General features: G+C 41.1%; 1 protein-coding gene across 2 annotated transcripts in view; it reads left to right on the forward strand.

Annotated features, from left to right (window-relative positions):
• The first annotated feature begins 301 nt into the window (after positions 1-301).
• Positions 302-23,331, forward strand: part of RAB1A (RAB1A, member RAS oncogene family) — a 33,500-nt gene continuing 10,470 nt past the window's right edge. The window contains exons 1-2 of one of the 2 annotated variants that reach the window (XM_001513343.5): positions 302-685; positions 21,457-21,529. In XM_001513343.5, coding sequence (XP_001513393.2) covers positions 663-685; positions 21,457-21,529 — 96 coding nt within the window. In that variant the 5' untranslated portion in view covers positions 302-662. Of the gene's footprint in view, positions 686-21,189; positions 21,216-21,456; positions 21,530-23,331 lie in introns of those variants that run through there. The other variant, XM_029072233.1, reaches the window with a different exon arrangement.

Here is a 23,331-nt window from a genome sequence, read left to right on the forward strand (position 1 = left end):
AGAGAGGATGCTTTTTCAATATATTTGCCTGCCTCGGGCCCCTCCCTTTTTCCTGCCCATCGCTTTAGGTTTCGTCTCCCATTCTGCCCCTTCCTCCTTTTTCCCCTCTTCCCCTCCCACCGCCTCTTCCTCCTCCCACTTCGAGTCCCTGACTCGCCCGGCTGCCACGTTTCACTGATGACATCACCGGGCAGCGCAGCCCGAGCCAATCCGCTAGGGGGAGTCAGAGGGCAGGCCCCACTAGAGAGGCCGCGGGGAGGGCCGAAGGGGGGGGTGACAGACGGACGGACTGCACATGCGCCCCGCGCGCGGGGTCGGGCGGGAAAGTGAGTCCCGTCGGCCGCGCCGAGCCGCCCGTCGCAGTGGCCGCCGAGGAGCTCCCGGACTACATCTCCCGGCGTGCAGCGCGGCAGGGCCGCCCTCCGGGCCGTGGCCAGGCCCCCTCGGTTCGAAGCTTCCCTAGTTCCTGGTTCGGCGGCGGCCATTTTGGGTGGAAAGCAGAGCCGAGCGGCGGAGGCTGCTGCTGGCTTTTTTGGGGGGGAGGGTCCGGAGAGGGAGAAGGCGCTGCTCCACCCAACGGCCTTTCCATCCCCCCGGTTGCCGGCGGCGCGGACAGTCGGGGAGGCGGCGACCGTAGCAGCGTTAGCGGCGGCTGCAGTGACATGTCCAGCATGAATCCCGAATAGTGAGTGCGGGGTTGGGGGGGGCGGGAGGGTCGGAGCCGGCTCCCTCAGCCAGGACGGGGGAGAAGGCGAAGGAAAGATGGTCCTGGCGGCTCCGGGGGCACCGAGGAGCCGGTCCTCAAGCGGGGCCCGGGGGAGCAGAACCGGCTGCGGGCAGGGCTGCCGAGGGAGGTCGTTGGGAGGAGGGGACAGGGGCTCCCCTCAGGGAGCTCGGGGGGTGGCCCAGAGAGGTTGGGACACTGCAGACATTGTTTGGGGGGGCCCTCCCTACCTGTCAGGATGGAGCAGTGTCCCCTCACCCCACCTCTATCGTGACATTACCCCCCCCCCCCCGGTCCTGTGCCAGGCTGCTTTCCTGGGAGTGCGTGAAACCCCTCGCTCATTGGTATTTAGGCGCAGAGCACTGTAGTAAGCGCTAGGAGTAACCCTAAGAATGTGGGTGTTTAAGCGCGTACTAGGTGCCAAGCCCTGTTGTCAGCGCTGGGGGAGGGGCAAGGTAATCAGGTGGTCCCACCTGGGCCTCCCAGTCCTCACCCACAGACGAGGGGACGGAGGCACAGACAAGTGAAGTTATTGGGTAGGGATTGTCTCTCTCTGTGGCCGAATTGTCCATTCCAAGCGCTTAGTGCAGTGCTCCGCACATAGGAAGCGCTCAGTAAATACTATCAGATGAGCAAAGTGACTCGCCCAAGGTCACCCAGCTGACCAGCGGCGTAACCGGGATTAGAACCCACCACCTCTGATTGCCAAGCCCGGGCTCTTTTCCATTAAGGCACGATGCTTCTCATAAAGTACAGTTCAGCAACGGGTTGGGGGGCGGCGAAAGGAGGGCTGCCCACTTCCCCCTCCTTTTTTACCTTCACCCTCCGGATTCGGTGATTCTGCATCCACTGGAGTTTTGTAACAACTTATTTCACCACCTGCCCTTTTTAAGAACCGAGCCCTTTTGCAAAAAAAGAAAAAAATTTCACAGTAAGTCAGACACTATTGGGTGCCTCGAAGAAAAATATTTCTTCTTATTTAAATATATTTTAAAGAGGATATTTAGCTTATTTTAGCTTGGAAAAAAGGCGCTTATTTTAGTTGAACTAACACTGCATGCATTAGCTCTGGCTTATTTCACATAAACTCTGAGAAGTTCTTCTTTCACCTGCTTCTCTATGCTTTCTCAAAATAGGAATAGGGCTTGTGAACTGAGGAAATATTTAAATGTTAAGCTAAATAACCATACGGAGCGAGGGGCACAAGTTGAATGGTGCCAGGCAAAAACAAACAGGAAAAGAAGTGGAAACAGCTATGAGGCCTCTTTTTTTTTTTGTGGGTGATCTCTGTAGGTTTTGAATTACCTCCCTGAATGCTCGCAGAGAGGGAATGAGGTTTCATGACGTGTCATGAAAAGTTAATGTATTTCTCTTAATTGAGAAGCAGCCACGCACCTGGCTCATCTCCTGGTAAATGGGTTTTCACTTTCCTTGAGGGAAATGTGGAGATTTCCTCCTAAGGAATCGCTCGCTCAGTATAAAAAGGTAAAAATGCTCAGTAGTTGAAGCTCATTCGAGTATTAACATGGTCAGAAGTGGTAGGTGGGAACAAGAATAAGTCGATATAGTAAGGCATTTTAAAATCCTGGTGAAAATTATTGTCTCTTGCAAAAGTTGACCGGCTTGCTGCTTTTAACCGATTGCTGCTGAACATCACCCAAAAGTCCACCCTTCAATTTAGTTGACAGTCATGTGGGTGTCACATGGGTCTTGCAAAATACATTCTGAGTTCGGGTTTTGTAACACTGTGGTTTGGATTCTGAAATGTCTGCTTCAGATGCATTAATCTGCAGAGGAGAAAAAAGTTTAATTTGTTTGGAAGTCTATATATTTTGAGTGGAAGCTCTGCTTCTTAGAGGGGCTTGTTGCAAAATTACTATTTCACCTTTTCTCATGACCTTATAAACCCTTTTCCAAGAACCAGGCTTACTATTTGGGGAGAGGGTCTCAAACCATTCCCCAACAGTTACCTAGCAACAAGGAAGAACATTTGACTTTACCACTTCCTTAGAGTCAGAGGCACTAAACTTACTCCACTGCTCTGGCAGTTTCTTCCGTTCACAAGCCCTATTCCTATTTTGAGAAGGCATAGAGAAGCAGGTGAAAGAAGAACTCAGAGTTTATGTGAAATAAGCTAGAGCTAATGCATGCAGTGTTAGTTCAACTAAAATATGTCTTTTTTTTCCCCAAGCTAAAATAAGCTAAATATTAAGCTAAATATCCTCACACAAATGCAGGCACTGGTCTCATCTTTTTATGGTTTCACTGGCACTGAAAGTTAACCTGTGGCCTAGTGTCTTGCACCCTGTCCAAAATGGTAATTCGGAGCTCTGAAAGAGGAAGCCCTTGGAAAATCATCTTCTGCAGCAGATTATGAAAATGGTTTGGGACCAGAGGAAATGACATTTAATGGAAAAGTCAAGCTAACTTGTCAGTAATCCCACTTCATTTTTCTACACCCTCTTTTCAGTTGTAAACTGCTTGCGTGCTGGTACATCTGACATTCATTGGAGGGAAGATCATCTACATGATCTCTTGCCCCGCAAAATTTACCTACTTAAATTTAGGTATATTAACCTGGTGTTTAAAAGCTGTTGAAGAGGTACAGAAATAATTAATCTCTAAATTGCTGCCGGTTAAAGTTCAGTGGGTAAAATTGACAAAACTAGGAACCTTGCCTTTCTGCAAATTCCCCAATTTCAAGGAAGAGAGAACCCTCAGTGTTCAGTTAAAATACTGAATGTGAAACCCTAATGAGAAGTTAACTACTTAGTTTTAATATTTTAGAGAGCATAGACTTCATTGGCTCTTCATGACCCATGCTTTTCATGTTGAAATCCAACGTCTAAGACCCAACATCAACTTGGAGTTCAATTCCTTGGTGCCACTCCCCCACTCTTAAGGTTTTTCAAAAATCAACTATGCAATCTACACTGTCTTGCACTTCCATCCTGAGTGCATGAATTGACTAGAGGTTAGTCTTGAAAACAAGATCGTCTTAACTTCTTTGTTATACCTAGTTAATAATGGATAAATTATTGCCTTGTGACACCTGTTGCTTTTCCCAGTTTTTAGACAGTTGTACCCCATTTTTATATTGTGGGTCTGTTGTAGAAGCCTGTGTACACATTCAGCTACTCCATAATCCTTGGGAACAGGGACTATAATGGGCTAAATGTTTTTCTTGTGGGGTGACTTAAAATTTTTCTTTTTGCTTTATACTGGCAGAGAAAAACCTTGGCCCTGCTCTGAGGCTTCATTCTTCCCAATCAGACTTCACTTTTCTTAACTTCTCTGTGCCTGTTACCTTGTCTGTAAAATGGGCATAAAGACTGAGCCCCATAGGAGACATGGACTATCTCCAGCCTGATTAGCCTGGATCTACCTTAGTGCTTAGTACAATACCTGGCACACAGTAAGTGCTTAACAAATACCATTTAAAAAAAAAAACCACAAAAACAGCTTTTCCTGATAATGGTTTTTGGTTCTCAGAATGTCAGAGAGTAAGATTTTTGTTTATACCTTTTTACTGAGTTGAAATCAATTAATGGTATTGAGCGCTTACTGTGTACAGAGCACTGTACTAAGTGTTTGGGAGAGTATAATACAACAGAGTTGGTAGATATGTTCCCTGCCTATAATGAACTTGTAGTCTAGAGGGGGAGACAGACACTAATAAAATAAAATTACATCTGTGTACAGAAGTGTGGGCCTGAGAGTGGGTTGAATATCAAGTGCTCAAAGGGTACAGATTCAAGTTCATCCAGCATCAGCTTACATTTTTTATTCTGTTTGCCTGCCACTGAATTTGGTATCAGAAAAGTGCATCAGATGAAAATATGTAATATGTAATTCTAAGTAAGGCTTATATTGGAATTGCATTGATTGTGCGATCCTCATGCATTCTGTGTTTGGACTCGATTTCATCAGAGTCTACAAACAATGAAGTTTCTCTCACAGGATGAGAAGCAATGGGCCAGTGATGGATTTGAAAGCTATATTTTGATTCTCATTTTCATAATGTTTTTCTGGTTTAGAACAAAATGGTCTTGATTCAAGGCAGTGTAATATGGTAAAAAATACTGTTCTAATGGGCGGATATATCCTGAGAAAAATGGGAGCAGCATTAATGTTCAGAGTCTAAGAAAAGACAGGAAACCAAACAATTAGGAAGTATGTTATCTCACAGGATGCATTAAATTTCTGGAGTTCTGAAGAGCTGGATTTTTTTGGAAAAAGGAGATGAATACTCAGAGTAGCAGAAATAATATTCCAAACAATTAGGAAGTGTGTTATCTCACAGGATGCATTAAATTTTGGGAGTTCTGAAGATATGGGTCTTTTAGCAAAAGGAGGTGAATACTCACAGTAGCAGAAATAATATTGAGCTCCCACTGGGCATAATTAACTTTCCCAAATGTGCTTTGGGAAAATATAACACCTAGAAGTCCTCACAAGTTCTTGACATAACAGGGGAAATGAACATTAAAATATCTACAACTGGAGTAATCTAAAAAATTGAATAAATGTATATAATCACAAGCACCAGAGATGCATGTAAAATTCCATAGCCTCCACTTGGCCTTCCCTAGCAACCCAAGTTGTCCAAACTCACCAGCTACTTCTAGCAGTTATAGGCTTGCTTATTTACACCTATTTCCTGCACTAGTGATTATATATGTTCAATTACTTAGATTTCTCTAGTTCTAGATATTTTAATTTTAAAGCTAGGTTCCCAAGCCTTGCACATCCCAAGTCTCTGGAAAGACCCCTCAGTTTCTAATCAGGGCCGAGGAGACCCAAAATGGCAGCTTTCTTACCATTTTCAAGGCTGTCCATTTTACATTCTCATTCCTATTCAGAACCTCATTTCACTTTCACTCCCATACTCAAAATGAAAATTGGCACCTATGTTGAGTATTTGTAGTGCAAAGGATTACAGAAACTGATAATATAGGAACTGGGCAAAATGAGAAATTCAGTACCCAGATGTAGTGGCATTCCGAATCAAGTCTTAATTCCAAAGTTCCATATGCAACAGAGAGCCTGTCTATGGAAGGATCAATGTTTTGGCATCATACTTTAATTTTAAAGTGCCTGTTTGTCCTGCGTTCATTTTGTTTACTTAAAAAGACTGATTTTAATAAGTTTTGCAATTACTAAAGAGGTCAAAAGCCTTTCAAGCCTACCAAGGCTGAGGGAGCTAAGTTTTAACAGGCTAATTTTAAAATGGAAAAACCCAGGGGTATTTGAAAACATGTCTTTTAAAGGCAATGAGAAAGTGTTTAAATAATAAAGGCTGATCACCTAAGTGTTTTTCTACCCTCTAATTTAGAGATCCATTTCAGATGATAGCTATTAGGAGGAAGCAGACTGTATTCATTCGATTGTATTTATTAAGCGCTTACTGTGTGCAAAGCACTGTACTAAGCGCTTGGGAGAGTACAGTACACAGACGTACACAGACACATTCCCTGCCCACGAAGAAGACATATCTATCCTGTTGCTGGATTTTTATATTGTGCATGGATGTGATTTGCACCCTCTCTTCCCTTTGAGTTAAATTTCCTTTAAGAGTTAAAGGAAAACTCTCCTTGCCTTTTATACCACTGAATCATAAAAGTGCTATCTGGAATGAAAAGAGGAAATGTTCCCAAGCACCTAGTACAGTGTTCTGCACTCAGTAAGTGCTCAAATACCATTGTTTTTTTTTTTTTTGTTTGATTTGATTTGAAATATATCCCCACCCAATTCCTTGGAGACTTCTTCATTGGAGTCTGACATCCTTGTAGTTCCAGATTTCAGCTTGGAGACATTAGAGCTTAGCTTCTTAATTTCCCACTGACCCGTATGTCAATAATACCATTCGGGAACCAAACTACTTCATATTGGTTTGTGCAGTCTTTTTTTTTTCCTTAGCTAATAGAAAATTGCAACTATCTTGCATGTGTTCTAAGGAAAAAATCATCTGGAATTACATTAGAATATCTGCTTTCTAAGGCATTTCTTTCAGAGCTGTCCTCCAAAGCTAATGTCCCATTTTTACAAGTACTGATGCTATTTCTTGTTCTATAGTTCAAACTTCAGTCCTTTTGATCTTGAAGAAATTGCTTCTGAATACCAGCACGTCTCCCTTAGTACATGTTTTCAGGAGGCAGTTTGCTCAGAATGTCATTGGGGAACAGTCTCTTTGGCAGAATGTGATGTCGGGAGAAACAGTTGGGCATATACACGCATGCTATAATGCAATTTTTCTTTAATGCTGGGTTTTTCAGGAATATACCTCCCACATTATTAGAGAATGAACCCTACATTAAGGAAAACACATAATTATTGATCAGCAGTATTTTTTGTGCACTTAGAGTGTGCAGAGCATTGTACTATGCATTTGGGAATTGGAAGACACAATCCCTGCTCACAAGGAGCTTAGGCTATACAGTGCACATTGTGACTGCTTAGCGTGCATGCCACAACTGTTTATTCGACTCGGCAGCATCTTACATACTGACACATGTTGCCAGAAGAACATTCCCTGTATCCCCAACAGTGTTCTCTCCAATGACATTTGGTACAAACATGTCTTATGGGAGAATTAAACCAAATCCCATATATATTCATGCCCTAACAGTAGGGTAGCCCTCATTTTATCCTACTGATAAATTTTCTTAAAAGATTTGGATTAAGCCTGAGAATTTAGGTTATGTTGTGGGTGCTTGCTTGCCTTTTGCTCCTCTACTTCAGTCAGCCCTTTCCCAACTTTTCCCTTACTTCCTTTCCTTGGACCTCACAGATAAACATAGGAACGGTTCTCAGGATTTGGAGGAACCCAGACAGAGAGAAATGACTGCTTTGCTGCTGGGCTGTAAAGTTCAGAGTAGTAGTAGTATTTATTAAGCCTTTAGTGAGCACAGAGCACTGTACTGAGCACTGAGAGAGAATGCACAGTTGGGAATTTGGCACAGTCCCCGCCCCTTGGAGAGCTCCCAATCCCTGTGCCACCACACTCTCCCAGTCCCTCCCTCTAGAGAAGGATCTCGTCTGGGAGAGCTGAACCTGCTATGGTTACTGCCCCCTCACAGGGAGCATCAACACCCCCATCAGCTTCACCCCTACTCTGGAGAACTGCCTGGTCAACCCACCTCCTGTTTTCCCAGGTTTTCTTTGCAATGAAAAGCTGGGGAAAGCTCTTACTGTTGTTGCTGGGTTTGTGTTTTTTTTTTTTAAGTGAATATTTAAAATTTAAGGCCCTATTTTTACCCAAATGAAAACCCCCAAATTAATCCTTGAATGATCATTTGGATGCACACGCTGTGCACACACCCTCACAAACACACTTATACAATCACCCCACCAATGGAAAGTGCTTTTGTGTCATCCTAAGCTTTATATCTCTTATTTTGTCTACATTTTAGCTTTGAGATACTCCAATTATTTACTTTTGATTACACATTTACAGTCAGACTATTGTCTAGTTTACTTATTGCCTACTTTTTGTTGGAAACCTAACCCTCAGCTTTAAAAAAAAAAAAGTGTTCCATTTTGCTTTCCGATTTAAGAAGTCTGTTATGAAATATGTATTTGCCTTATTTGTTGAGAGCACTTCAGAAGTCTTTGAAATGACTTAAAGTCTCGGCAATAACTATCACATCCTAGTTATAGATTCCCCCACTAGATTGTAAACTCCTTGAGGGAAAGATGCTGTCTATTTTATTGTACTCTCCCAAGCAAGCACTTAGCACTGTACAGTGCAAATGGTACCTACTCAGTAAATACTATTGATTGACTTTTCATTCCATTTAAATTGGTCTGGAGGAAGAGAAGCCCCAAAGTGTATGTGGGTAATTTGGCTTACCTGTTTTTTTCCCCTTCTTTGTTTTAATAAACAAAGGAATAAAGCTACAAAAGTTTTAAAACCTTAGGAGTAGGATTTTTTGTTTGCTTGGTTTCCTGGTAACGGATAGGGTGGCCAGACCAGTGCATTGCTTCCTAGTAATAGGTGGGGCTGAGATCTCTAGTTTGGTTTGTGGAACGGAGCCTAGAAGTACCTAGGGAAATATCTCAATTTTGCTGAAAAACTATGGGGTGACGTTTTAAGGATTAAGGAGGGAACTTGGATTTGAGAGAGAATTCTAAGATCCCAAAGGAAAAAGAAACAGTGGTCAGTTGGTGGGTGACTTTGGTATTTGCTTGGGGGCTGTGCAGAAGGAGGTGAAGACTTTTGTTTTCAGGAAGAATTGGGGCCCCCTTCACTTTAGTAGTATTGTTAGCTTCTGCTTATGTGTTCCTGGCAGGCGACACTGCTCTGCCAACTCTCGGCATCTGTGATCAATCAGTCATATTTATTGAGCTCTTACTGTGTGCCGAACACTCTACTAAGCACTTTGGAGAGTACAATACAACAGAATCGATAGACACACGTTCCCTGACCACAACAAGCTTATAATAGTCAGGGAGCCAGACCTTAATATAAATGAGTTACTGATATGTACATAAATGCTGTGGGACTAAGAGAGAAAGATGTGTAAGAGGTGCAATTCCAAGTGCAAGGGTGAAGCAGAAGGGAGTGGGAGAAGGGGAAATAAGGGGAAGGCCCCTGGGAGATGTGCTTTTAATAAGGCTTTTTGGGGGTCATGGAACTTTGCATGCCCCTCCCTAGCAATCTCATTTGGGAGATACTTTGGGCTTTTGGTGTCATTTTGAAAGTTTGGATAAAATAGGTTTTAACTTCAAAAATTAGGAAATTTGCAGTCTCATTTTTGTGTTACAGTGATTCACGTATACATAAGCATACATTTATTCAGGATTTATTTCACTCTGGTCCTTACACATGTCCCAAGTAGATAACTAATGCATCACAGCTACCGACTGGCATGTGCAAGTAACCTTGCTTGGTTCTGAGGTGATTTGAGTAAGGGAATAAGAACCGGAACCCCTAAGAGAAATGAAAACAGACTAGAATTTTCCAGACGTAAACTAGAATGGGGTGACTAATTCTTTCAGAAAAAAAAGGATCCATTTAAAAATGATCACCCTTTCCAGGTACTACTCTCCTAAATGGATATTCCATTGACAATCATTTGTATGTACTAGGTAGACTTAGGTCAGTGATGGCAGAATTAGTGATTTTTTAAGTCATCCTACTGCTATTTTGACAATAATATATAACCTTTTTTGAAAGTTTAAACTCTTATTTTTAGAAAGAGACTTTGGGAATGGAGAGTGGAGGTTATAAACATCCTAAAAGTCCATGCCTATGCCTCCCATTTGGTTGTTTTGATGTTGGTGTAGCACTCCAGAAAACTCGGACTCTAGTAATAATAGAACTGCAAATTATGGCCTGACAGCAGTAGTAGCTTTTGTCAGGCTTTGTCTTCTCCAGCATCATTTCCAGGAGGGGTGATTGTGGGATTTCTTCTACAGTGAATGAATGCAGTTTTAGGTGTTAATATTGTAACTAATTTGTCCATTAGGGCAAGGTCACCGATTAGTACTAATTATCTTTGCTAGTCCATAGAGAAGCAAAATAAGTGTGTGTATCATTCTGCGGCCCTAATAGCAATGTGTTGTAGGTATAGTATTTCAAGGCTACAGTATTGTTAGCATGTGTTGAGGATCCAGCTACATGTCAGGAGCGAATCTTCTTGGGCCTGGGGACCCTTAGGACCTTTTACAAATCATTAATTTACTGATGGTCAAATTCAGATGTATAATAGGTTCTGATTTTGCAGCCTAGCAGTTTGCATCTATTTCAAGTTATTTTGAGTATGTGATGTTTTGTTTCTGTTATAACCCTTCCATTTCCAATCTTGATCATCTAGTTTCTCTGCTGAAAAAATGAGGGAGCCAATTAACTGAGAAGCAGCATGATCTAGTGAAAAGAGCCCAGGCCTGGGAGTCAGTGTCTGGATTCTTCTTCCAGCTCTGACACTTTTTTTGTTTTGTATGGTATTTAAGAGCTTACTATGTGCCAGTCAGTATACTGAGCACTGGGGTAAATACTGGATAATCAGTTTGGACATAGTCCATGTCCCAAATGGGCTCACAGTCTTCAATCCTCATTTTATAAGTTAGGTAACTGAGGCACAGAGAAATTGTGACTTACCCAAGGTCACAGCAGACAAGTGGCAGAGCCAGAATTAGTTTATATGCTGTGTGGCCTTGGGCAAATCACTTAACTTGTCCAAATGGGGAAGCAGAGTGCCTAGCTAGTGAGTGCATAGAGCCCGGGCCTGGGAGTCAGAAGGATCTGGGTTCTAATCTTGACTCTGCCACTTGTCTGGATGACCTTGGGCAAGTCACTTCACTTCTCTATGCCTCCATTACCTCATCTGTAAAATGGGGATTACATGATTAACTTGTATCTACCCCAGCACTTTGAACAAGTGCCTGGCACACAGCAGCACTTAAGCACCATAAAAAATAAATATTATCCAAGCATATTTTAATTAATTTCAGGAGGATACGTGGCATTGATTTTCCTCAACTGATTGGTTGACAGTTGATTTTTCCAGAATCAAAAAGGGTACAGGAACATTTGGTTGTGTTTTTTTTGTTGTTGTTTTTATCAGCCGTTTTAAGGGATGATCTTTTCACTGTTAATATGTGACATTGACATGACATCTGATATTTTGTAGAAAGAATTTAAGAAATGTTAACCAATAATGCTCAATGAAGACTTGATTGTAATCATTAGTGTCTTTTTGTTGTGAGTCTCTAAAACACACCTTGACTGATTACTTAAATGGTCAAGAATGTAGTGTTCGTTTTAAAATCTAATTGTTAACGTCATCATCAGAATTTATTGAACTCCTAATTCAGCATCATTCTGCTAGATGCTTTGGAGACTTAGAGGGTGATGGTGACAAGCTATTTTACTTTTGAAGAACTTAGACTAGAATGGGAAGACTGAACAAAACACTCATAAAATCCATTTATATATACAGTAAGACAGACATGTAGATGAAAATTTATGTAAGGTTTTTGGAAGTTTACTTAGGTAATTAGAGATGATGTTTCCCCATTCTTCAAGGACCACCAGTGGTAGCCCATCCATCTCAACATCAAGAGAAACTCCTTTACCATGGACTTTAAAGCACTTAATCAGCCCCTCCTATCTTACCTCGTTACAACCTGTTACAACCTAGCCCACTTACTTTACTTCGATCTCATCTGTCTTGCTGCCAACCCCTTGCCCACTTCCTCCTTCTGGCCTGGAACTCCCTCCCCATTAATATATGCCAGACCACCACTCTCCCCACCTTCAAAGCTTTATTAATATCACATTGTCCTCCCAGAAGCTCTCCCTGACTGAACCCTCATTTCCCCTACTGTTTCTCAGTCAGTGCAGAGCATTGTCCTAAGTGCTTGGATGAGTACAATATAACAGAGTTGGTTAGACTCAGTCCCTGCCCAATGAGCTTACATTCTAAAAGTCTTATGGTCTTATAAAACTTGGTCTTCTCCCTTCTGTGTCATCCTTGCACTTGGATTTATACCATTCAAATATTTGTTGTTCACCCTCATGCTCAACCCCACAGCTCTGATCTGTAATTTATTTTAATGTCAGTCTCCCCCTCTAGACTAAGATCCTGGTGGGCAGGGAACATGTCTGCCAACTCTGTTGTGTTTTACTCTTCCAAGCACTTAGTACAGTGCTCTACGAGGAGTAAGCACTGTAAATACCATTGATTAAGATAAGTTAGTCTGGGAAGGCTTCATAAAAGAGGTAGGATCTTAGTAGATTTATCAGTGTCAAGATGCAGTGGCCATTGTCTGCAGGTGTTTGTCATCAGGATCCCACAGAAGTGTAAGATGTAACCCTGCCCTTGAAGAATGTGTAATTTTGGGGGGTAAACACAAATTATTTGATTATGAATGCAATGTGGATGGAAGGACACTGAGGCAGTTGGAATGGCTTATTCAGTGGCTTGATGACAGAAGATGATGAACAGGCTTACTTGGCCAATGCAGCCAGCATTGAGCATAAGAGAAGAGAGTAGTTAGAGGAACTAATTAATGGTCAAGAGTTCCAGTTTGAGAATAGTTGCAATCACTCATTGGTATTATTGAGCACATACTGTGTGCAGAGCACTGTATCAAGCATTTGGGAGTGTACAGTTGAGTTGGTAGACACGATTCAAGCCCACGTGGAGTTTGAGGCCTACCCTAAGTGCTCTAAGGAGATTCCTCTTCTCCCATTCCCTTCTCCTTTATGCTGACTTGTTCCCTTTATTTTTCCCCTCCTCCCAGCCCCACAGCACTTATGTATTGTATTTATTAGCATTAATATCTGTCTCCTTCTCTAGACTATAAGCTCATTGTGTGCAGGGAATGTGTCTGTTTATTTTATACTTTCCCAAGCACTTAGTATTATGCTCTGCACACAGTAAGCACTCAATAAATATGATTGGATGAATGACTGAAGCCAGAAGGCAAGACTCACTTCCAGGAACTTGAATGCCTGCAGTCATTCTAATGGATTGCACAGCAGAGCAGGTTCCTTAGTACTTTGCTGGTCCTATTAACATATTTTGAAGAGAACCTTTTGTTCTCTTGGTGGTTTTTATTTTGTTTTTCGTTTTAATCATTTATGTTGCACAAACTGATGCTCTGCACACAGTAAGCACTCAATTACTGTGGCTGATTTGATAGGGTATAGTACTACTTGCGTCTTTCAAAAGTTATAATTTTCACAACACCTGTATGATTACAGGCATGGTAAGACAATATTTTGCTTACACATTTAGTGTAGCCTGGAATGGAAACTGTCATATTTGATCTCCGGAACCCTCTCTACTCCCCCTGTAGATGCACACTTTGCTCTTCCTCAATTCTTAAGGGTTTTTTAAATAACTTAAGGTATTGTACTAAAGCATGATATTTTAGGCTTACAGTCTGTTTCCCAAGTAAAATATAAGGTTCTAAATACCAGGAAATTCAATTTAGTTTACTAATTAATTATGCTACTTGTGAAGCACTTATGATGTACCAAGCACTGTTCTAAGCTCTGGGGTAGATAAACATTAATCAGGTTGGACACCGTTCCTGACCCACATGGGGCTCACAGTATTAATCCCCAGATGAGGCATCTGGGGCACAGAAGTGAAGTGACTTGCCCAAGGTCACATAGCAGACAAGTGGCAGAGTTGGGATTAGAACCCAGGTCCTTCTGACTCCCGGCCCCACTAAGCCACGTTACCTGTCAAGAGAAGGTTGCATGTGGAATACAGCATGTGGTTTTGGAAAAAAAAGTTTGCCTGCATGTGACAGTAGAATGTGTGTTAACTTGTGTTTTCCGGAATGTGGGATTTTGCAAGAGCCAATCTCAGTATGATAGGAGAACGGGGTGTACTGTTTTTTGAATCTTACTTGGCTTCTGTGGAACTGGGGGAATTGGGGAGGGAGGTGGCTTCTGGGGCCCGAAACAACTTTAGAAGGGCACCTGAAGCAGTTCTTTGGCCATATATTGAGCCTTCCATTCCTGCATGGCAGTCCCTGAGGTGCTCTTGGACCTCTGGGATCCAAAACCCCCTGGGGTGTAGGCTGGAGGCCCTCCCCTCCCCCATCCTCTGCCACAACCTTAGGGAAGTGGAAGGGGCAAGGATGGGGTTGGCCAGAAAGTGATTTCCTTGCATCCAGGGCAGTTCCCAGAGACACCAGTTTGGTTCTGCTACCTTATGTCTAAGGAGATGGAATTCCGCTTCAGTTTGTACTTCTCTACATTTTAGATGTTAAACCTAATATTTTTCAATCTTTACTGAAAGATGTGGATTATTTTTTAAACATAAAAATACATACTTAATCTAGATTTTTCTATGGATGGGAATTCTAAATTTCTGTAACAGGGCAGTTGTGACTGATTAAACTTGTAAATTAGCCATTGAAATTGCAGCACATTCTGTCCCTGGCCTGCATAAATTCCTCTTAGAGCCCATACCAGAGGCTTCTATAGGTCAGTGTTAATTAAGCAAACCAGATAGCCTGACATGGAGAATTTGACAAAGCTTTCTCTCAAAAGGTGGGTTAATACATTAGATCTGAAAGCACAAGTATATGGTTTCACCCATTCCTTCTGGCCAGATAGTGGCTTAGAAAGTGAGGAACTGGAAGTCTTGTCTGAAGTTTAACCCTGCTTTCAGGAGGGAGTTCTCTGTTTCAAAGCTAGCCTGCCTCCATTTGTCTCATCTTTCTGAGAAGCAGGATCAACAAAAACCTCTATGTCTTCTCTTCTGGAATCAAGGTAATTTACCTTTTCCCTAACTACTTTGGGAGGGTGGGCAACAGACTCTGCTCTTCCCTCCATTCTTGGACATTGCGGTAGTAAGGAGCCCTTTTGTCAAGGTTCTTTATGTTCAGGTGTTAACCTTCCTAGAAGCATCTGGAAAGTCTTGGAGAGTGGAAGGATTTTTGGAAGTTCCTCTGAGATTCTAGCCTGGAGTCGCAGACCAGCCTTTATTTTACGTATTCCCTCAAGACAAAGAGACTCCTGAGCAATTTGTGATCAGGAGTTGACCATGTGCTTCTCAGCAGAGGTAGTCAATTCAATGCCTATCTTAGGTGGTAGCAGCCTGGTTCAAGAGATCCAGTTTGGCCGTAACTTATTCCTGTTGGAAAAAACTTGAGAAAACATCTGAGACAAGGTGGACACAGTCACCCTGAACTGAACCCTGGGATGTCTAAAACCAACCTGCTGCCTTCGGGATTCTTTATGCTAGGGTGTTCTGGGGCAAATAAGAACTTCTCAGGGCTACTCACTCTCAGCCCAAGCTAAGTCTTGTCTATCTACCTCATCTTGTATCTAGCCCAGCACTTCATATAACACTTAGTGCTGTGCTAACAAGTACCATAATTAAGAATTCTAAAGGGAAGACAAAATATTCAGTCACCAGCAATGAAACGCTTCAAAAGAGCTGTGCACATAAGGAAGGATATTGGCCCTCATATTGCCTGCCTCTCCGGACTCTTTCACCAAGTCCTGTCCCACTGTCTCTCACTGTCATCCTGGGTTGTGAGCTCCTATCTGTTGTGAGACAAGCTTCTGCCACCAATTCTCCAGCTGCACTGACTTCCTCCATTCTCTTTCAGCTGCTAAAGATGACTCAGAGTTGAGTCTTCTATTTTCACTGCCCTGTTGTTCGGCTTTTTTGCTTTGCATGCTGATGTGGGTAGGTGTGGCTGTGCAAAAATGGTACTTGGAACAAAACCGGCATAACTCAAAATGGTTGTAAGAAGTTAGCACTTGGTGCTTTGAATAATGAAAAGAAATTTTAGCAGTTTTTCAAATTAATCTCTCCCTGACTAGCCATAGTTGGAGGTATTCTGAATCTAGTGGGAAATTAAGATTACCTCTGCCTATGTTTTGCCCAGAAGTGGTTATTTTGGCTGTCTTGGAAAATGACACACTTTTTTTTCCTAGATCAACAGATAAAGACTTGTTTTGAGTGATGTTCAGAATAGCTCATCTTTTGACTAAAGTATATTCATAGTGTAGCAGAACTTGGTCTACTGAGAAAGTTCTGTCCAAATCTCTAGTCTTTGAAAACAGGCATTGAAAATATGATTTGTTCACTTTCACATTATGGTGAGTAAAATTAACCAAAAATCTATATGATTTACATCAAATCTGTTTGCTTTAAAATTTAATTTGAAGAAATTGTTAAACTATGAACTTTAAAAAGTTGCAGCAGTTTCATTTGTAATCATTTTGGCCGTGTGAATGTAAGAAGTGTATTTATCTAAAATAAACCTGATATGTGAAGGAAGTCTGAGCTGGAATGTTGTCCAGTAGGTGGGGATGACAATGACACTTGTAGAGAAAGTTTTGAATGGAAAAAAATCAGAGTAATCAGGACTTTATGGTTTTACCTTTCTCTCCTTGGCTGTATTTTGTACATAAAGTTTCCAAAGAGATGAATGTTAGAAGTCTAATGCCTGGTCTACAACCAAGTTTTTTCATGTGGTATTCTTTGAAGCCAAACTCCATTTCTCAAGGGCCAGAGAAAGGGACTTACCCCTGTTGCATTTGGTACACTTTAGGCTGACATTTTCTTTCCCTTTGCAGACAGATTACCACACCCATGAGCTCTTCCCTTGCCCCGAGGTTTGACCTGCTTAACCTGATCAGAAATCAGGTTAAATTTACAGCCACCCTGTATCACAAAGCTTTAAAATGGCAAGAAATACTAATGCACTGAGCAAAGATGCCTTTAAACAACTTTTTTGAAGCATTTGTGTCAGAAGTAATAGAAGGGTTGCACTTTTAATTATACCAAAGTTGACATGAATTTATGAAATATAATTCTCCATCCCCCCTGGAATGCAGTGAAATTATTCTACAGATCATTTTGACTAGAAAATTACAATACCAAAAAAAGCGATAAGGAATGGAGTCAAGAGTTTCTAGAAGCTTGTAATATGAGAATCAGCAAATAACATTTGAAATACCCAAGTTGGCTGCCTCAATTTTTGTAAAGAGCCTGGGCTGTTTGTTTATAAATATGTACAGACAGTGCACTTGGATCTGTGACCTTGAGACATCTGATATTTGCCCCACCCAATCCCACATCACCTATTTATAATCTTTAAATTATGTATTATAATTTATATTAATGTCTGTCCCCCTCTAGACTGTAAGTTTGTATTGGCCAGGGAATGACATGCCTTCCAACTATTATATTGTACTCTCCCCAAGTGTTTAGTACAGTGCTCTGCAAATAGTAAGCATTCAGTAAATACCTTTGATAAAAATTTTGTGTTCGCTCCTGCTCTCCTTTACCCCTTCCCTCCATATCCATATACACAAACATTGGTAAGCATATTGTGGGCAGGGAATGAGTCTACCAACTGTTATATTGTACTCTCCCTAGCGCTTAGTAGTGCCCTGCGCAAAGTAAGTGCCCAATAAATATGTTTGATTGGAATTTTGTCCTTTGTGTTTGAAGATGTGACTGACAGTGAACTTTCATTGGGGTGTGGTTATGGTTAAAAAGATGGTCTCTTCCACTCTGCACGTATGTAAGGAGAGAGGATACTTTTTCTAACCCCCTTCCTTCTGTGTGGATGGTAGCAGGGCCGCCTTAAAGAGGACTGAGGGAGTAGGGTGATTGAAGCACTTTTGGAAGTTAAAAATAGCTCAGCATTACTAAAACAGCGTGTGTGTTAACTTGCTGTTCAAATGTGGTTTGTTTTTTTTTAGTTTTCTTGGGAGAGTTTACCATTCTCCATCATATAGTTGTCATGTTAGCAAAACTTAGCCAATTCTGTATTTTAGGAGGGAATGAAGTACCCATCTGTTATTGCTTTCCTTGTTCTACTGCACAGCTTGTCGTTGCAGATTCTTGGGTCTCATCGTATTACATAGCCTGCGTGTGAAATGATGAGGCTTTCTATAATCTAGTGATTTTCGTTTCAGACTAGTAAATTACACTTGGGAATTTATAAAAATGGAGATTGCTTAAAATACATATGCATACAAATTACTAGGCCACAAGAAGCAGCGTGCCTAGGGGAAAGAGCACGGGCCTAGGAGTCAGAGGATCCTCTGACTTCTAATTTGAGCTCCGGCGCTTGCCTGCTGTGACCTTAGACAAGTCACTTAACTTTTCTAATACTCATTTTCCTCACCTGTAAAATGGAGTTTCAATACCTGCTTTTCCTTCTTAGACTGTGAGCCCCATGTGGGACAGGTACTGTAACCAACCTGACTCTAGACTGTAAATTCATTGTGGGTGGTGAAGTGTGTCTCCTACCTCTGTTGAATTGTACTTTCCCAAACACTTAGAGCACTCTGCACATAATAAGCGCTCAAGTACATTCGATTGATTTTTCAGCTTGTAACTACCCCAGTGCTTAGAACAGTGCTGGTCACATAGTAAGTGCTTAACAGAAGCCATAAATAAAAAGGTGTTATAGCTGTTTGAAATGTCTGATGTCAAACACAGACATGTTTTGTAGGGGAGATGTTTCAGTTTTATTACTCTACTCTAGGTGGGCTATTCTTAAGATCATGAAGTGATTCAGGCAAAGAATTCAAGAATAAGTGCTGAGTTTGCTAGTAGAATGGAGTGTACTACATTAACAGAAAAGCTGTGCAAATAGGAAATGCTTGTTAAACCTCTCTAGTCTCTGGTTTCCACCCTGCAGTTCATCCCTTACTCTTCACCAAGTATCAAATGAAAGGATTCCAGTTTGAATATTCTGGATACTTTAGAACAGTGCTCCACAGACAGTACTGCTTAATACGTAACATTACTAATTCTAAGATAACTATTAAATAGTATGCAATAGGTAATGTATTAGCTAAGGTACTGTTATGACATGACTTTCCATTAGATTTTAAGTAGTAGAAATGGTATTTTTGAGCTTTGTGCAAAGCACTACCAAGCATTTGAGAAGAATATAGCAGAAGTCAAGGACCTGGCCTGTGCCTTCCCGAAGCTGAGGGCAGAGATTATCTCTTACTTTTAGTTCTTTCAAGCATTTAGCACTGGACTTGTCACGAAGTTGGGCCCAGGAGGTACCAGTGAGTGAATGAATACCAGGCTGAATGAAATTATCTCCAGAGCAGATCTGAATATGGCCAGGGGAAAATGGATTGATTTCAGGGAAGACGTACAAATGAAAAAATATCGGTATGCCGAATAAGGTTATTTCAGTAATCTTTTCTCTCTAAAACCGTCCAGGTGCTATAGACACCACATGAATGGATTTGCACATGCTACATGATAGGACACAGTCATGGTCTTTTGGCCAAGTTGTAATTTACCCTTGGGAACATAGCTGTGTAGCAGAATATACCATGTTCATCAGAAGAATTTAGGGTCTTCCTGCAGTTTTTGTAGACTTCCTACATCAGAATATAAAGTCAGTCATCTAATGTATACCCTGGCTATCTGAATAGGCATGCTGGAGGCTTGTGGGGTGGGCGTTAGTGTGTGTCTGTGTGTCTGTCCGAGGCATAAATAAGAGCAGATCCTCTGTTAGCATGCATAGTGACTGCTGTTGGGTTAAGTCACTTAACTTCTCTGTGCCTTAGTTCCTTCATCTTGTAAAATGGGAATGAAGACTGTGAGCCCCATGTGGGACAGGGACCCTGTTCAACCTGACTATCCTGTACCTACCCCAATACTTAGAACAGTGCCTGACATGTAGTGAGTGCTTAATAAGTGCAATTATTATTATTATGCTCTCCCTTCATTGCTTCCAAGTGGGTGGTGGGTAGCAGTGTGAACCAGTGAAGCTTCAGCACTAATATTAAAGGGGTCTCAGTTTGGGAAAGGTAGGGCAGCATTGCTCTAGCAGAATTGGAAGGCAGAAATTTCCATGATAAATAACACTGAACTTTTTTATAAATCTAAATAAATCTAAAATATTAGCAAACTATAAACTTTCATGATTTTTCTAGTTTGTAATCAGATTTATCTTTACTGGTTAGGAAGATTGGCAATTAGTGTTTAACTTTCTTAGTTCCCACAGGCAATAAATATACTATTTTTTTCCTTTAAAATACCCTAATTATTTTTGGTGGTACTGGCTCCTGCATACATGAAAGTACTTTCAAATAATAATTTAAATTGCTTCTGGCAGTTTTTACTCTTCTAAAGCAGTGTGATCTAGTGGAAAAAGCACAGGCCTGAGAGGCAGGGGACCTGGGTTCTAATACCAGCTCTGCCATATGTCCAGTGTGTCATCATGGGCAAGTCTTTTAACTTCTCTGTGTTTGTTACCTCATCTGTAAAATGGGTATTCAGTCGTACTCCCTCCTTTGACTACTTAAACTGTGAAGCTCATGTGGGACGGGACTGTGTCCAACCTGATCTACTTCTATCTACCCCAGCACTTAGAACAGTGGTTGACACACAGAAAGCACTTACCAAGTACCTTAATTATTACTATTATATGCATGAACTCTAATTACATGACATTTCTAGTTTGAAGTTAATAGTAATACAAATAATGTGATTTATATTTCATAAACAAAAGATAAACTTCTTCCTCTAGCCCCAGTGGAGGGCACTCAATTCAAACTTTAAAGAGATGCTTATGCTAACTGTTGTAGAGTACTGTTGGCTTTGCTGGTCCTGATTTTTCAACTCCAGATATCAATTTTAGCACTAAGATTTAGGAAGCATGTTTGAGCCAGGCTTGGAATCTGAGACTTGGGCTTGGGTAGAATCCTTGTGCTCTCCAAGCATGCCTAGGTCAAAGCCCAGCATAGTAGTGAGACACACACTAAAGTTGCTAGATATGCTTAAGAATTATATGAAATTCCAGAAGACAAACATTCTATTTATTGGGTAAGGGGTGGAGGGAAAAGAAAGGGGAATTTCAGGGAAGAAAATACAGACTACCATCTTAAGTGCAGTATGAGGAATCGTGACTGGACATGCTGCTAGATAATGGAATTTAAAGGAGAAATAACATTGATTTCTTGGCAGGGACATTGGAAAGTGAACAGTTGTGTTCCTTAACTCTAGAGGAATATGTGTCCAACGTAAGTGCCTCGAGTTTGGTATTTTTTTTAAAAATGCGTTTCCTTTTATCCCGTAAATCCCTCTCCCTATGGAAGGTGTTCCTTAATCAGGAATTAGAGGCAGGTTTATTGTGGCATGGTTTATCAAACTTTTTCTGTCATTGAGTGTAGCTCTTCTAATCCTTGTCTAAGATTGTTGATGGTCCACTTTTCTTGAACTTAGCAGTTTTACTCATTTTTTTTCTGCTTTGTCCCCTTACAGTGATTATTTATTCAAGTTACTTCTGATTGGAGACTCTGGTGTTGGGAAATCCTGCCTTCTTCTTAGGTTTGCCGTAAGTTGAGTTTGAATAGCTGTATTTATAATGCAGATGTATTTTCCTGGACTTAATTTTTCAAAAGAAAAATTATAAGCTTGTCCCCCCCTCTGACTATTGCCCTTTGTTATTTCAGGATGGCCCTTGAAGAACCTGGTCAGGTCTGAATTATCTGATCAGTTGATCATCCCTTTAAGCAACATAGACTAATGGAAAGGGCCTGGAAGTCAGAGAGACTTTGCCACTTGCCTGCTGTGTGACCTTGGTCAAATCACTGAACTTCTCTATGCCTCAGTTACTTCAACTTTAAAATGAGGTTTGAGACTATGTGTCTGAGACAGTATGGCATCAATAAGCACAAGAAAAGCTCAGAAGGAAAATAACTTTTTTAATAAATGAAATTGCATGGGCATGGGGAGAAATAACACATGATTTAAAATGAATTCTCAGACTGAGGGCTCCTGCATAGACATCTTTTCCCCAGACCTGCATATCTTTCACTGCCAAACACAAGTTCTGCTTTAATTCAAAGAAATTTTGCTTTCTAAGGATTCTGTCATTGTTAACTGCATATTATAAAGCCAAAGTGTCTAATGCACTTGAGGTGAACTAATAGTGATTGTTTCCATCTGAAGTAGACAAAGAGGAAATAGTTGGCCTATACTGATGATGGCTTGATAAGAGTATTTTATAGTAAGCCTTCTGTCTAATAGAGCAAAAGGAAGGAGTGGGGACTGGTACAAACTTAAACGACAGTGCTACAGTGTTCTAGCTTGTAAAACTGACGAATGGACAGTTGACTCTTGTTCTGATAAATGTAACTGGAAATCTTCCCTATGCTCTTTCATTCGCATCCTTCCCTACCCTCTTCACTCCCCTCTTTTATTCTCTTCCTTCCCCCATGCCCCTCCCACCCAATATTCTGCCTTTCCCAACACTATTTAAAGATGGGTCAGTGTGTTCTGTCCATCAGAGCTGGCTCGATTTCCATTCATGGTCTGCCTCATTGATTTTATGCAAGTCATAAAGCTCATCTCCCAAGATAACTATTTTTGGCACCTCTATCCTAACCTATCGTTAATGTGAGGGAGATAATTCCAACTCTCATATTAGTGATAAGGGTATAAAGACTAAAAAGGCATCTTCTTGAAGAAGTTTGATCTTTTTAAGCAAAACCTTAAATGCTGTATAAATACAAGATCTTTAAGAAGTCAGTGAATCTTGTAATTTCTCACACTAGCTCTGGATTTAACTGAGATCTCTGAAAAGTAGTTTTGATTTCCACTTTCAGGAAGTGCTTCAGATGCTCAGCTTGGTATGGTGGCTGAGAATGGATGACTAATAGTGTCGAGGTCTCTTTTCTTGTAGCCAGGTCTTGAGATATGAAAGTTCTGCCTAATTTGGAGACAGAGGAAATAACATTTTTAAGATTTCCTTTCTATGTTCACTCTTAAATTGGGGAGGCAGGTGAGCCCTTCATGGCAAAAGTCCAGCTCACAAAGAGTCTGGAAATTATTTGTTTGGTACGAGCAATAGGTGCAACTTAATATCATTTAGAAAAAATGGAACACCTGAGGTACAGACCTAAACTTCATAATAGAGGAAAAATATAAGTTAATGTAGAAATGTGATCTCCCTCTAGGGAATAACACAGAAATGTTAGTTGTCTTAATTTCACTAAGTTGATGAGGGAAGTTTAATGAAGAACCAGCTAAGTAGGTGATCGATCAAAGTTTTTTGGATCTGGGCCAGTTCTGAGTGATGATTTTTCAAAATAGCTTTTACTGAAAGTGAACCATAAAGGTAGGGTCTGTGTTTTT

This window comes from Ornithorhynchus anatinus, chromosome 9, assembly GCF_004115215.2.
Source record: "Ornithorhynchus anatinus isolate Pmale09 chromosome 9, mOrnAna1.pri.v4, whole genome shotgun sequence".
NCBI lineage: Eukaryota > Metazoa > Chordata > Mammalia > Monotremata > Ornithorhynchidae > Ornithorhynchus > Ornithorhynchus anatinus.